The sequence below is a fragment of the Lipotes vexillifer genome, unplaced genomic scaffold (assembly GCF_000442215.2).
Source record: "Lipotes vexillifer unplaced genomic scaffold, Lipotes_vexillifer_v1.1 scaffold1285, whole genome shotgun sequence".
In the NCBI taxonomy this organism is placed as follows: Eukaryota; Metazoa; Chordata; class Mammalia; order Artiodactyla; family Lipotidae; genus Lipotes; species Lipotes vexillifer.
The window spans coordinates 987,599-1,002,497 of NW_006796211.1; the positions used below are offsets into that span (position 1 = coordinate 987,599).

The 14,899-nt window shown below is 47.5% G+C and overlaps 2 protein-coding genes across 2 annotated transcripts; both read left to right on the forward strand.

The window, feature by feature from the left end:
• Window positions 1-204: 204 nt before the first annotated feature.
• Window positions 205-6,361, forward strand: LOC103074558 (olfactory receptor 5C1). The gene is given in 4 exon segments (XM_082931440.1): window positions 205-253; window positions 1,893-1,943; window positions 5,425-6,039; window positions 6,042-6,361. Coding segments are annotated over 4 exon segments (1,035 nt in total).
• Window positions 6,362-11,509: 5,148 nt separating this feature from the next.
• LOC103071078 (olfactory receptor 1K1-like) lies at window positions 11,510-12,460 on the forward strand. The gene is given in 1 exon segment (XM_082931437.1): window positions 11,510-12,460. A coding segment is annotated over 1 exon segment (951 nt).
• Window positions 12,461-14,899: the final 2,439 nt, after the last annotated feature.

Consider the following 14,899-nt stretch of genomic DNA (forward strand, 5'->3'; position numbering starts at 1 on the left):
AAGGAAGAGCAGAAGTCCCCCTGTTCCTACATCTGGGGTGGGGCGTGTCCCTGCGACCCCTCCACCTGCCAGTGTCACCCAAAGGCTGGACTGAAGCTGCTCCATCGGAAGAACTCTCCACCCACCTCCACCTTCTAGGTATGTCCTACCAACCCAATAACCACACACCAACACGGTGGCAGCAACTGGTGTCTGGACCGAGACATGTCAAATGTTGGCGTGCTGAGGAGGAACACGCTAAGAGCTGGGGCTTGTGAGGAAATGGGGAAGCCACATCTTGAAAAATGTCGAGAGTCCAGCCTCACCATAGTTAAATGTGTTCATGAGTATAGTGGGGCCAGGAGAGAGAGGATGAGTCAAAGCAAAGAGTTGAGCAGAGAGAAAGGAGCGAGCAGGAGGAGGCTGAGAGAACCCTCCAGAAAGCTAGAATCTTAAGATGTCAGAGCTGGGAATGCTGTCCAGTATGACCTAGGCTCTTGCTACTCAAAGCATGGTGCCCAAACCAGCAGCACCAGCGTCACCTGGGAGCTTGTTAAAAATGCAGAATCTCAGGCCCCTTCCCAGTCCTTCTGAGGCAGAACCTACATTTAACAAGATCTCTACATGATTCCTATGCACACTCAAGATGGAGAAGCTCTGATGCTCATGGTCCCAAATCAAGTCGCATATCAGAATCACCTGGAATGCTTTTTTGTTGTTGTTGTTGTTGTTGTTGTTGTTGTACGCGGGCCTCTCACTGTTGTGGCCTCTCCCGTTGCGGAGCACAGGCTCCGGACGCACAGGCTCAGCGGCCATGGCTCACGGGCCCAGCCGCTCCGAGGCATGTGGTATCTTCCCAGACTGGGGCACGAACCCGTATCCCCTGCATCGGCAGGTGGACTCTCAACCACTGAGCCACCAGGGAAGCCCTGGAACACTTTCTACAAGTACAGATTTCTGAGCCCTGCTCTAGATCAAATCAATCAGAATTTCTGGGCGCTGGGTATAGCCATCTGTTTTTTCACAAAGCTCCACCAGTAATTCTTTTTTTTTTTTTAAACATCTTTATTGGAGTATAATTGCTTTACAATGGTGTGTTAGTTTCTGCTTTATAACAAAATGAATCAGTTATACATATACATATGTTCCCATATCTCTTCCCTCTTGCGTCTCCCTCCCTCTCACCCTCCCTATCCCACCCATCCAGGTGGTCACAAAGCACCGAGCTGATCTCCCTGTGCTGTGCGGCTGCTTCCCACTAGCTATCTATTTTACGTTTGGTAGTGTCTATATGTCCATGCCACTCTCTCACTTTGTCCCAGCTTACCCTTCCCTCTCCCCGTATCCTCAAGTCCATTCTCTAGTAGGTCTGTGTCTTTATTCCCATCTTGCCCCTAGGTTCCACCAGTAATTCTAATGACAGAGTCCGCAGAGTAGACTGGGAACCCCTGATCTGGTCCAATCTGCTTAATCTAAAGATGAGAGGACTGAGGCAAGACAGTGACAACTAGCTTGGTAATCTGTTAAGAGAACTATTTAGGGCCTCTGTCTAGAGACAAAGAAAATTGGATTTGGAGCCAGATCTGAGTTCAAGCCCCAACTCTATACCTTAAGAGCTATGTATCTTGTCTCTTTCCTTCTTTGGAACTCCATTTTCTTAACTTCAAAGAAAAAAATTAATTCCCTGAATGTCAGGATTACTCCTCATGGGCAGTAAGGCAACAGAGAGAAATTAATGGAGAATTCACTCTATGTTTTGTGCACATGCGCACGCACACGCGCACGCACACACACACACACACACACACACACACACTCCGTAGTAACCGCTTAACTGAAGTTTTGGGATCCTTGCACCCCCAAATTTCAAAGCAATTTAAAAGCCTTGAAGTTTCATTACCCCCATTTTACAGGTGAAGAAATGGAAAGGCACTCGAAGCAGCTCTGCTCCTCACTTTGTGAAGGTGAGTGGTGTTTGCTTTCCACGTAGACAGACAGAAATACACAAGGGGTTTACCACCAACTGGGTTATGGATGCAGAACTTCCGCTGGCAAGCTGACTTCATTCATGGAGACCATACAGTTGGGTGGGGCTGGGACCCCACATTTTTCTACTCCTGGAGGCTGTCTAACCTCCACCAGTGTGATCCCACCAAGGAAGAGGGGAAGATCCCTAAAATTCTGTATCCCTAAGGATAAAGGGAAGACTTAGGCATGGTCTCAAATGCTCAGTTAGGTGAGGGAGAACATCACCTTAGGTAATTATAAAATGATGGAGTAGAGCTATAACATAGAGATCCCAGTAAGTGGGGTTCCAGAAATGAGAGGTTGGGTGGTTGGATGTTCAGATAAAGCTTCCTGGGAAAAAGTAATGATCCCTGAGCTGAGTCTTAAAAGATAAGGAGGATCAGCTCTGGATGTAGGGATGAGGCAAAGAAGATGAAACCTTTGAAATGTCCTGGGACCCTTTAGCTAGGATCCTATCTCTGGTTGGAGCAACCATCAGTGCATTTTGTATACATATACATTAAGACATATATCATTGTTTTGTGCTTTTTCTTCAATCTGTACATTTTTCCACAAATTATGTTTTTATCTCAGTGTGGTTTTAAGATTTCTCCACATTGATACATATAAGTTAAATCTATTCCTGTTTAACTCCCATGAGCCTATTGACATTGGCTAATGTTGGGCCATTACAAACAGTCCAGGAGAGCATGCACGTTTGTGCATGTCTCCTTGTGTACATGTGTGAGAGTTTTCAAAACACCAAGAAGTAGAATTACTAGGTGTTATGGACTGAATGTTTGTGTCCCTCCAAAACTTATATGTTGAAGCCCTAATCCCGAATGTAATGGTATTTCGAAGTGGGGCCTTTGGGAGGTAATTAGGTTTAGATAAAGTCCTAAGTGTGGGGTCCTCATGATGGAATTAGTGCCCTTATAAGAAGAGACTAGACAACTTGCACTCTCTCTCCACCACATAAGGATAAAGCAAGAAGGCATCCATCAGCAAGTCTAAAAGTAGGCCGTCACCAGAATCCAACCATGCTGGCACCCTGATCTTGGACTTCCCAGCCTCCAGAACTGCAAGAAATAAATATCTGTTGTTTAAGCAACCCAGTCTATGGTGCTTTGTTGTGGCAGCCCAAGCAGACTAAGACACTAGGGTATACACATTTGTAATTAACTGCCAAATTGTCCTCCAAATTTTCAATTTACATTTCCACCAGCAGAACCTCACCAACATATGATATAATCAAAATTTTTTTCATCCAAGTTGCACTTTATGAAGACCTTCATCATCCTCACCAGCCGCAGGTAGGTCCTAAACATCTAAACTTCTCTTAAAGGAAGGAGAAAGAGCATTTACTCAGTTCCAGGTGCTGCACATTTATTGCCTCTTAGAACCCTCCAACAGAGATATTACATCTACCTTAGAATAAGAAAACAGTCTGAGAGAGGTGAAGTGACTTGCCTGAAGTTACACAGCAGAAGGTGGTGGAAGCCAGACTTAAAACCAGGTCTACATGCTGTTAATGTTCATATTCTTTTCACTGTTTTATACATTCAACTAATATTTATTGAGCACTGATTACATACCAGACCCTGGAGGTACAGAAATGAATCACAGGGCCATACTTAGCACATAGTAGGACTCAATAAACATTTGTTGAATGAATATTGAATCAAGGAGCTCAAAGCCCACAGGAGAGATGGACACATAAAAAATATGTGCAGTTGAGACTTCTCTGGCAGTCCAGTGGTTAAGACTTCACCTTCCAATGCAGGGGGTGTGGGTTCGATCCCTGGTCGGGAGCTAGGACCCCACATGCCTTGCGGCCAAAAAACCAAAACATAAAACAGAAGCAATATTGTAACAAATTCAATGAAGACTTAAAAAAAAATGTGCAAAAGAATAATGAAACGCTGTGATGGATGTAAGCTCCAGTGCAACCAGCGCAAAGTAGGGAGAAGTTTATTTTCCTCTGAGTCATCTGAGTCACAAGGGAAGGCTTTACATCCGAGATAGTTTTTGTTAAACACAAAAAGAGGAAATGAGTTCTAGGCGGAGGGAACGAGTGAAAAGGCACAGGAGTGTAAACAATGTTATATTTTCTGGAAATTACACGACTTCTGGTTGCCTTAGAGTTGCTTCCTTCTAGTATCGAGGCAAGGCATCTAGCTCAACTCAATTAACTGATCCTTCATTAAACGCCTGCTGTGTGCCAGGCTCTGTGTGAGATGCTTTGTATGCATTATCTCATTGAATCCTTGAAGCTTTTTCTTTCTCCCTACACAGATGAGAAAATTGAGACTTGGGGAGGTGAAGAGTCCAGCCTTGGAATATATTCAAATCTTCTGTTCTTTCTACTTCTTGCCATCTCCCCCAGAGGCCAACCACTGCTGCACTCTCCCTTCCCAGGTCTTACTCTAGTGGAAAGATGTCCTCCCAGCAAATCTCAAGACCCACAGCGAATAGTTACCCTTTGGATCAGGAGACTGTGCCCATTTCATTGCTTCTTTTCCTCCTTGGGAAACTGGAGAGGCGAATGCATATAGAGTCATGGAGTTTTCAATCCTTGTCCAGACACCAACTATTATCCTATTCATCATTCATGTATTTAACAAATTCATGCAGACTTTGGAGATATTGTGGGTTTAGTTCCAGACAAATGCAATATAGCCAATATAGCAAAGCAAGTCACACCAATGTTTTAGTTTCCCAGTACATATAAAAGTTATGTTTACACTATACTGTAGTCTATTAAGTGTGCAATAGCATTATGTCTAAAAAAAGCAGTGTATGTACCTTAATTTTAAAACACTTTATTGCTAAAAATGCTAATCATCATCTAAGCCTTCAGTGAATCATAACAGTAACATCAAAGATCACTGATCACAGATCACCATAACAAATATAATAATGATGAAAAAGTTTGAAATACTGTGATTATTGCTGAAATGTGACACAGAGACATGAAGTGAACAAATGATGTCAGAAAAATGGTGCCAAAACCTTCAATTTGTAAAAAACAAAAACATAAGCAAAAAACAAAACACCATCTGTGAAGCATGATAAAGCCAAGTGCAATAAAATGAGGTATGCCCATATTTACTGAGCAATTACTATGTGCCAGGCAATATTCTCAGAACTGTGGATTCAAAATTGAATAAGACAGGCAAGATTCCCCCTCTCATGAAGGTTAAATGATAGTGACTTCTCAGCACTAAAAACACAGGCTTTGAGAAGTGGTATGGCTTGTCCAAGGTCACACCGCTATTTTGTTACACAGTTAGGACTCACACCCAAGTCTACCTGTCTCCCAGTACAAAGCGCTTTCTCACAGGTGATGGTCCTAACCTTTCCCTCACCTCCCTCCTGCTTCGTCTCTCCCCAGACTCTGTCCTGCAGGATGATGCCAGAGAACTTCACTTGGGCCAGGGGTGCCCCTGGACATCACAGATCGCTGGGACCTGCACCTGACCCTCATCCCGATCTACCTGCCCATCTACCTGGTGAGCCTGCTGGGAAATGTGAGCCTGGTGCTGCTAGTCTACATGGTCGCCCAGCTCCACACACCCATGTACTTCTTCCTGGCCAACCTCTCCCTGCTGGATGCCTGCTATTCCTCAGCCATCGGTCCCAAGATGCTCGTGGGCCAGCTGTTGCCCTGCATCACCATCCCTTACGCAACCTGTGCCTCCCAGATGTTTTTGTTTACAGGGCTGGCGGATGCCAAGTGTTGCCTGCTGACATCCATGGCCTATGACCGCGATGTGGCCATCGGAAACCCTCTTCTCTACACCACCGCCGTGTCGCGGCGTCTGTGTCTGGTCTTGCTGGCAGCATCAGGCCTGGGTGGGGCAGTGAGTGCCGTGGTCCACACGACCTTCACCTTCCACCTGAGCTTCTGCGGCTCTTGGGAGGTGAACAGCTTCCTCTGAGATATCCCTCCACTGCTGGCCATCTCCTGCAACGACACCAGTCTCAGTGAACTCCCCCTCTTCGTTGTCTGTGGCTGCATCCAGACAGCCACTGTGTTGGCTTTCGCCGTGTCCTCGGGTTCATTGCCGGAGCCGTGATCTGCATGCACTAGGCCAAGGGCCGGTGGCGAGCAGCCCCTACCTGTGGCTCCCAACTCCCGGCCGTGACCGTGCTTTACGGGACACTCATTTTCATGAACCTGTGCCCCAGCTCCAGCTACACCCTGGACACTGACAAGATGGCATCTGTGTTCTACACCCTTGTCATCCCAGCTCTCAACCCGCTCACCTACAGCCTCCGCAACAAAGAGGTCAGGGAGGTGCTCGGAAGGAACTGGAAGCACTGCTGCTGTCCGAGGCCGGCGCACGCGTGCGAGGTCCGAGAGGCTGGTTAGGACTGACTCTGAAGAGATGAGGAGAGCTCTTCCTGGGCCCGGTCACTGTGGGTAAAGGTGGAGGTTCCTCTGGCTGGGTGTCTCTTGTCATTGTTTGAGGGGGAGAAAAGGGGAGAAACTGAAGCTTACAGACAGGAGACAGGAACCTGGAGTAATCTAGACCCAGCGCCAGAATCAAGATCAAGTTAATCTGCTGTTGAGCTGCCTTAGGTTCCTCGATGTTCAAAACATGGAAGTTCCTGCATGTCACCAGGTGCAGTAACTAAGTTTATTTGCCACTTGAACTTCTAAGAGGATGATTCCCAGAAACACCAGAGAAGAGCCGTATTGGCTGCAAGTGTTTCTAGATTCTTGCTCTTCTGAGGTCCTTCATGACCAGTGAGTCTGCTTCTGCTCACCTTGACCCCAAGAGGACATCTTCAGTACCCACTCATGCCAAAGAATGGGATGGAATCTGGTGAGGCAAATATCTTTCCCTATTAGCCTACATATTCCATCTCTCAGGGCAATGGCCAAGGCCAAGCAGAACATACATGAGCTCATTCCTAAAATCCTATAGTTGGGTTAGAATTTGACCAAGATTAATTTACTTCAGGGCTGTGATAGAGATTAGGAAAGGATCAGAACTATGGTTATGGTTAGACTATGGTTAGTGTTCATGTTATGGCTAAGACTAGGGTTAGAGTTAGGGTAAAGCCAGGGTTAGGTTACAAATGGACAAATTTAGGATTGAATTAAAATTATGTAAATTTGGGCTTCCCTGGTGGCGCAGTGGTTGAGAGTCCACCTGCCGATGCAGGGGACACGGGTTCGTGCCCCGGTCCGGGAAAATCCCACATGCCGCGGAGCGGCTGGGCCCATGAGCCATGGCCGCTGAGCCTGCCCGTCCAGAGCCTGTGCTCCGCAACGGGAGAGGCCACAACAGTGAGAGGCCCGCGTACTGCAAAAAAAAAAAAAAAAAAAAAAATTTAGGATTGAATTAAAATTTTGTAAATTTTACAATTTGGATTGATTCTAATTAATAGTGGATTGGGGATAAATTTAGGAGTAAGGGTTTGGATAAATTTTGAGCTCTTATTAGAGATATTAGAAATAACATGTACACACTACTATATATAAAACAGATAGCCAGCAAGGACCTGCTGTATAGCACAGAGAACTATACTCAATATTTTGTAATAAGCGATAAGGGGAAAGAATCTGAAAAAGAATGTGTGTGTAACTGAGTCACTTTGCTGTACACCTGAGACTAACACAACATTGTAAATCAAAAAGAAAGAAATGTTAGAAATATTTTATAGTTAGTGTTAAAGGGCAGGACTACTTAAGATGATAATTCTGCTTTCTTTTTTTTATTGCTAGATTAAATTTGAGTTAGAGTTTATTTCATGTTAGAGCTCTGTTCGATTTAAGTTAAGTTGGTATGTGGATAACGTTTGTGATAAGCTTAAGTCACAGTCTAGTTATTATTACAGTTAGCCTAGGTTCAGAACTAGATGAAAGTAAGGCATAAGAAGAGTGTTTTGAGTATCAAATCAACATGTTTGGGGTCACTTTAAGACGTATTTAGGGTTATGGATAATGGTTGATGTTTCTTAAAGCTTAAGAGTAAGAGCTAATTATTGGTGGATTTAAGTTTCATTGAGGGTTATGAGTTTGCTCAGATTAGCACGTGGTCAGGTAGTGTAGACTGCTTTGTGTTAAGATTGCAACATCCAGAGGCCGAGTTGGGGTCTGGAGAGGAAATTCCATAAACCTCTTGGGCAAAGGCAACCACAGTGCTCCAGGTCATGCTGGACCCTTCAGATCCAGTACTCTTGGGATTGTTGTATACCCAGAGTTTACAATTTTGACAGATTTTCTTTGTCTCCCTCACTCAGGTGCACATGGGCAAGGCCCAAGGCACTGCATTCTGCCCATGAAGCCCCTTCATGCAAGAGCAGGGCAGGAGTGGACCCCAGGAGTTATGATAGGTGCTTCCAAGGAGAGGTGGAGCATGGTCAGAGTAGATGTCAGCTCCTGTCTCATCCCCTTTCCAGCTCCTCCTAATTATGGCTGCGATGAGGCCTGGGGTGGCAAAGGTATGGGACTCAAACATTGCTTCATTGTCACCCCCTAATAGGCTCCCCATGGAGTCTGCTCCTTGGGCCCCAGCCAGGGGCTGGCCTTACCACTCCAACTTCCTTTCAAGGAGAAATCAGCTGCTGGGTATTTAGACTGCAGGAAAACTGAAGGTTCATCCCGGCTCCCCGGGGAGGTGATGCCCCTTGTTACCAGAACTGGGTCCCTCCTTAGTAACTATGGTCTTCTTGGAGGTCCCAGACTAATGGAGAGAGGGATGTGTACTATACTATCTCCTCAATTCTTAGAGAATGTTTATGTTTCTTGACAGGGTCACCAACTTGTCCTGGTGTTCTCAGAACTGTCCTAGTTTTTAAAACTCTAACTCCCATGTCCAGAAAACCTCCTCCGTCCTGGGCAAACCAGGATGTTTGGTCACCCTATTACCCGATGAGCCTGCATGTTGAGAGCAGAGGGTACAATATCCCAAACTCGACACGTTTTTCCAAAGGCTTAAATGAATTAAAACCCCTTCTCCCACCACAAGTTTTTGGTTTTGGTTTTATAAATTTATTTATTTATTTACGTATTTATTTATTTTCGGCTGCAATGGGTCTCCGTTGCTGGGCACGGGCTTTCTCTAGTTGTGGCCAGTGGGGGCTACTCTTCGTTGCGGTACGTGGGCTTCTCATTGCGGTGGGTTCTCGTTGCCGAGCACGGGCTCTAGGCGCTTGGGTTTCAGTAGTTGTGGCTCGCAGGCTCAGTAGTTGTGGCGCAGGGGCTTGGTTGCTCTGCGGCATGTGGGATCTTCCCGGACCAGGACTCGAACCCGTGTCCCCTGCATGGCCAGGCAGATTCTTAAACACTGTGCCACCAGGAAAGTCCCCACCCCGAGTTTTTATAATCCTTTCCCAGTTCTTTCCTCCTATCACCATGCCAATTCATATGCCATGACAGTGGTTGGAGACGTTATCAGAAGAGCTGGCAGCTATGGGACTGAGAATGGAAGGTTTGCCCCCAATTCAATGATGTTTATACTCAGAGACCTCCTCTGTGGTCTTTTCTTCTTGTTATGAATTCTTGGGCTCTTGGGCTCACAAACAGCGGGTGCTGTTTGTGTGAGGCTGAGACTGTGCGTCCCCATCACTGTCTGATAGCATCATTGGGGGAGGTGGAGGTGGTGTGTATATGGACGTGCTCCTCTAGGGTGGCACATCTCTGCTGTGACCCAGCATGAGCCTATGTGAGTGTAGCCATGTGTGTGAAGTTGAGAGGCCGTGGGCCCCTGGGGCTGTGCCGGAAGATGTGATTGTGTGATGGGATGTGACAGGGTGTGCCGGGATGGGGTGGACGGGCACTGGTAGAGAGCTGACACAGACTACGTGCTCAGAGGAAGCATGAATGTGCATGTCCCAGTAGCTGTGCATGGTGCCAGGAGCCCCCGTGAACAGGAGTCTGTAAATGAGCGTCACCCTCTGGCCTCAGTGCTATTTTGTGATTGCTTTGGACCCTCTGTTTATGTGTAGGATGGTCTGGGTCTGTGGGTCTTGTGGTTACACTTGTCTGCTTACTCAGATGTCAGTGTCCACATTTCTGTATGTGATCGATCGTGCCTGTGTATTTGCAGAGCACAGCTGGAGGCTGCACATGCTCGCACGCCTGCACCGGTGTGTTTGTGATTACAGTTGAATGTTTCTGCAAACAGCTCCGTGTATTTGAATGTTTATTGAGGTCAATTTAAACACGGGTTAGAGTAGGTCCAGTTTCTGAAAAAGCCAATTCGTAAGCAAGCTTTCCCACTCCATCTTACCCTCTTACCCCGATCCTCTCACCTTCCTGGACAGTGGGACGTGATTGTAAATTTGAGAAAAAAAATGTTCTCCAGGGATCCAAAGCCAGAAATTCTTCTTACCCAATGGAGGAGGGTAGGAAGGGTCTTTATTTTATTTTAATAGAGAGAAGGATGTGAAAAGAAATTAAGGGATCATTCTCCTGCAGAGATGGCCTCAGCATAGCCTTCAGGAAACCTATCCTAAAATCCCTCTCCTTTTAAGACCCCCCTCTTGGATAATCATCCAAGATTTCTGCAGTGAGATTCAGGCAGGAAAAAATGGAGGCATTGAAACAAGTTGCCTCTGTCCTTAAGAGTCAAGTCTCTGCATCTGGCAGGTGTATCCATCTGTCTGCATGAGTTTCCCATAGAGGGTGTGCATCTGTTTGATGCTGTAAGTGTTTGATTTCATGGGAAGAGTTTTCCAGGGATACAGGGAGTCATCCAGGTTCTGTTTTTGTTTTTTTTTTGTTTTGCAAGTCTGAAAATTTCTTTATTCCTTTCTCATACTTGATTAATATTTTGGTTTAGGATAGAATTCTAGGTTCAAAATCGGTTTTTTTCTTCAGAATTTGATGATATTGCCCAACTGCGTCCCATCATCTACTGTTGATGACATATTGGATGGCAGTCTGGGTATCTGAACATCATCAGATCCTCACATCCCTGGGAGTGATGGGTTCTTCTTTTGTCCCTCAGTGTTCTAAAACATCATGTTTGCATTTGGGTGCTGTAGGTTTACATTCATGTCAATATCTGTGTGCCCTTAATGTTTGGAATTTTTATTTGTTTGATAAGTTCCTTGCTTCCATCTGGGTTTTCTTTTCCACTCTGATTTTCCTGAAATAAATGCCCATTGGTCAAATCTCTCCCTGATTTTGATCCTCTCTCTGTTTGATCTTTTCTTTTGTGTTTTCTTCCTTCTCTGGTCCACATCCTGGGCAATGTTTTTGCTTCAAATCGCAAAGTATCCAAGTTGGAAGCAGCCTTCAAGGTCATCTGGTTCAGCTCCCTTACTTTAATGATGGGGAACCTAAGGCCTGGAAAGGAAGAAGATTCAGGGGGGAAAATGAGTTGCACACGGTCCACACCTGTGTGCAGCCACACGGCTCTCTGACTCCAAACCCACGATTTCCCTCATGGCCAGAAAGCCTTGAGCAACTTAGTGGCCCTTCACCCTTTTCCTCTGACACTGGGGAGATGACCCAGCAGTAGAATGGAACCCCTGGGCTCCCAGAAAGAGAAGCAAGCCAGCCATGGATGCTGCCAATGAGACTTCAGAAGGAACCCCATTCACCCTACTAGGACTAACAACAAATCCTGGACAGCAGCGGCCTCTCCTTGTCCTATTTTTGGTCCTGTATGTGGCGGGCGTCCTGGGTAATGGACTCATTGTGGCTGTCATCTGAGCCAGTCCAACCCTTCATGCACCCATGTGCTTCCTGCCGGCCCATCTGTCCTCTGCTGACCTCTGCTTTACCTCCATCACTGTACCCAAGATGTTGGCCAACCTGATGGCCCACGACCGCTCCATCTCCCTGGCTGGCTGCCTGACCCAAATGTACTTCTGCTTTGCCCTGGGTGTAACTGACAGCTGCCTCCTGGCTGCCATGGCCTATGACCGCTACGTGGCCATCCGGCACCCCCTCCGCTATGCCACGAGGATGTCCCGGGCTGTGTGCACAGCCCTGGTGGGGACTGTGTAGCTCGTGTCCCATGTCCACTCCCTCCTGCATATCCTGCTTATGACCCATCTGTCCTTCTGTGCCTCCCACCAAGTGCCCCACTTCTTCTGTGACCACCAGCCTCTCTTAAGGCTCTCGTGCCCCAACACTCGCCACATCCAGCTCGTCATCTTCACCAAGGGTGCCGTGGTGGCAGTCACTCCCTTCCTACTCATCCTCGCCTCCTAGGGGGCCATCGCAGCTGTGGTGCTCCAGCTGCCCTCAGCCACGTGGAAGCTCTGGGCTGTGTCCACCTGTGGCTCCCACCTGGCCATGGTGGGCCTCTTCTATGGGACAGTCATTGCAGTCTACTTCCAGCCCATGTCCCGGTATGAGGCCGAGCGGGGCCGAGTGGCCAGCGTCATGTACACTGTCGTCACGCCTATGCTGAACCCTCTCATCTACAGCCTCCGGAATCGGGATGTGCAGGGGGTGCTCAGAGCCCTTTTCACTCGGCAAAGGATCTCAGCTGGTGACTCCTGAGGCCTGGACCCCACCAAGGACAGACTGCATCTCCCACAGTGACACTCATGAATGCAGTCATCCGTTCTGTGCTTTTTCCAAAACTGTAATAATGGAGATCCCTTTCCGAGTGCTACCGTAAAGCAGATCCTTGCCCGATCTGATTTTATTCCACAACAACCAGGCAAGCAGATTTTATGACCCAGTTTCATAGATAAGGAAACTGGGGCTCAAAGTTAGATTTGACCTTCCTAAGTTTACACCATTTTTAGGTGGCAAAACCTGGGCCCTTTCGGCCACATCATGCCCTCTTCTAACAGTCACTCCCAGGCATTTGGGGAGCATGCTACCATTTTCTGCTGTATAGGGCTTAAAGCTGTATGGGAGGCTATGCCACCCAGATCTTGTTCTGGGGAATTGGCACTTGGTTTTCCATCACATCACCATGTTTTCTCAAAACACTGACTTCTTCTCAACTGTCTGAGACAGAGACAAAAATTCACATACCCATGTGTCAGGGGTTGACCTCACCTAGTGAACCCAGTTTGGCACATAGGAGGCACTCTGGGAATCTGAGATGAATAAATGACTGTATGTTTTATGTTCATGAGGACTTAGAAGCTGTCCATTTGTCTAACCCTTTGCTCTTGTGCTTGTTTGCTATGATGCTGCCCGTTCAGCTACCCCTGGCATTCTGTACTAGGAGTACGCTTTAGGCATGAACTGTAAATCAATAAATTGAATTAAATTAAGCAAGGCAGAGAAGGGACGGGGCGCAGGTATTAGGAGCAGATGGAAGAGGTAATTTTTTAAGTTTTTATAGTATGTCAGCACTTCACTTTTTTTTTTTTTTTTTTGGCCACGTGGCATGTGGGATCTTAGTTCCCTGACCAGGGATCGAACCCACAACCCCCGCATTGGAAGCGTGGAATCTTAACCACTGGACCGCCAGGGAAGTCCCTGCACTTCACTTATTTTTACCCATAAAAAGCGCAGGTACTTTTATTGCCACTTTACGAGTGAGGAAACGGAGGCTCGAAGGTGCTGAGTTAGTCAGTAGCAGAGCCCGAGCAAGCTCTTCTGCTCCTCAGGCCCCTCAGCTGCATTTTCCCAGGGCCCCATAGAATTCAGGCCCCAGGTTTGGGAGCCTCAGTGGAATAACTTGCAGGAAGAAACCCCAGACCAGGGCAGGTGTACTGTCTCGGGTGAGGACCCGTTTTGGGGTCTGAAAGGCTCTCACAGTGAGCCCAAATTTTTACCAAACAGGTTTACGAAGCAGGAGCTTTTCTGTCCGTCTTTCCCAGAAATCTGTACCCACTCCGGCACCCCAGCCTGCCTCCCCTCCCCACCCCCCTTTCTAGAGAGGAGGGGGGCTGCAGAGGTCCTAGGGCTGGGTTAGCTGTCCCTCCCAGCTCCCACTAACAAGCCTGCCACCACCTGGCCCTGGAACTGCTATCCTACGCTGTTTATGGCTGAAACGAAACTTAAAGGTCTTTAGACCAGTGGCTTTAGAAAACAAAACAAAACAAAACAAAACAGAAAACCACAACTCTTTTCTTCAATGAAATCTTACCCAGAAACATACTACCCAAAATGAAGGGGGAAAAGCTGTAGCGTGTAGATGGAACAAGGGTCAGAGGCCTGGAGCCCATCTTCTCAGCCTCCCCGATGCTCTTCCTCAGTGCCCTGAGGGGCCCCTGATCTAAGCCAACCCCTTCACTTGATACATTGGGAAACTGAGACCCAGAGTGGTTAAGGGACCTGCCCGAGTCACACAGAGTCAATGGCTCGGCCCGCCAGCACCCCATCCCTTGGTCCTGCAATAACATGAGACCATCCCTTCCCAGTCCACCTTCCTCCCACCCGCACCCACAGGCCCAGGTTGATGCCAGATCCTCGCTACTCTATCAATAGTCCTGCAACTGCTTTCTCCCTCCGCCTCTCTAAAGTTTCACAAACACACTGGTCGTGATGCTTATCACCCATTCAACACCTGTACCATCAGCCCTGCCCTATGGCGTAATGTGGGTCATCTTCTGGCTATCAGGGACCTTGCCTGAGTTCTCTCTGTGTCTCTAGAACCTGGACAGAGAATATGCATGTGCTATGCTGTCACCTTGTCTGTCCTCTGTTCTCCTTCCAGGTGATATTTGTGTGTAAGGGGAAAGGGGCCCTCTGGGGCTCAGGGGATGGTCGATGCTTCTTTCTTCTGGGCTGCCAGCCTTGACTTGGTCATCCTACTCAGATGTCAGCCCCCAAAAGAGGCCACAGCTCTGCAGGGGTGGTCCCCGCCACCCACGCCGTAGCACAGCCTGGCCTCTGCCCTTGGCCTCTGACCAAGGCACGCGGTCTCCGCCCCAGCATGGTCAGTGCCTTCTATGGGATGACTGTGACCAGTATCACAAGTGCTCTCAGGTCTCACGATGGCCCAGGGAGAAATCCCCACTTTGAATGTAGGGA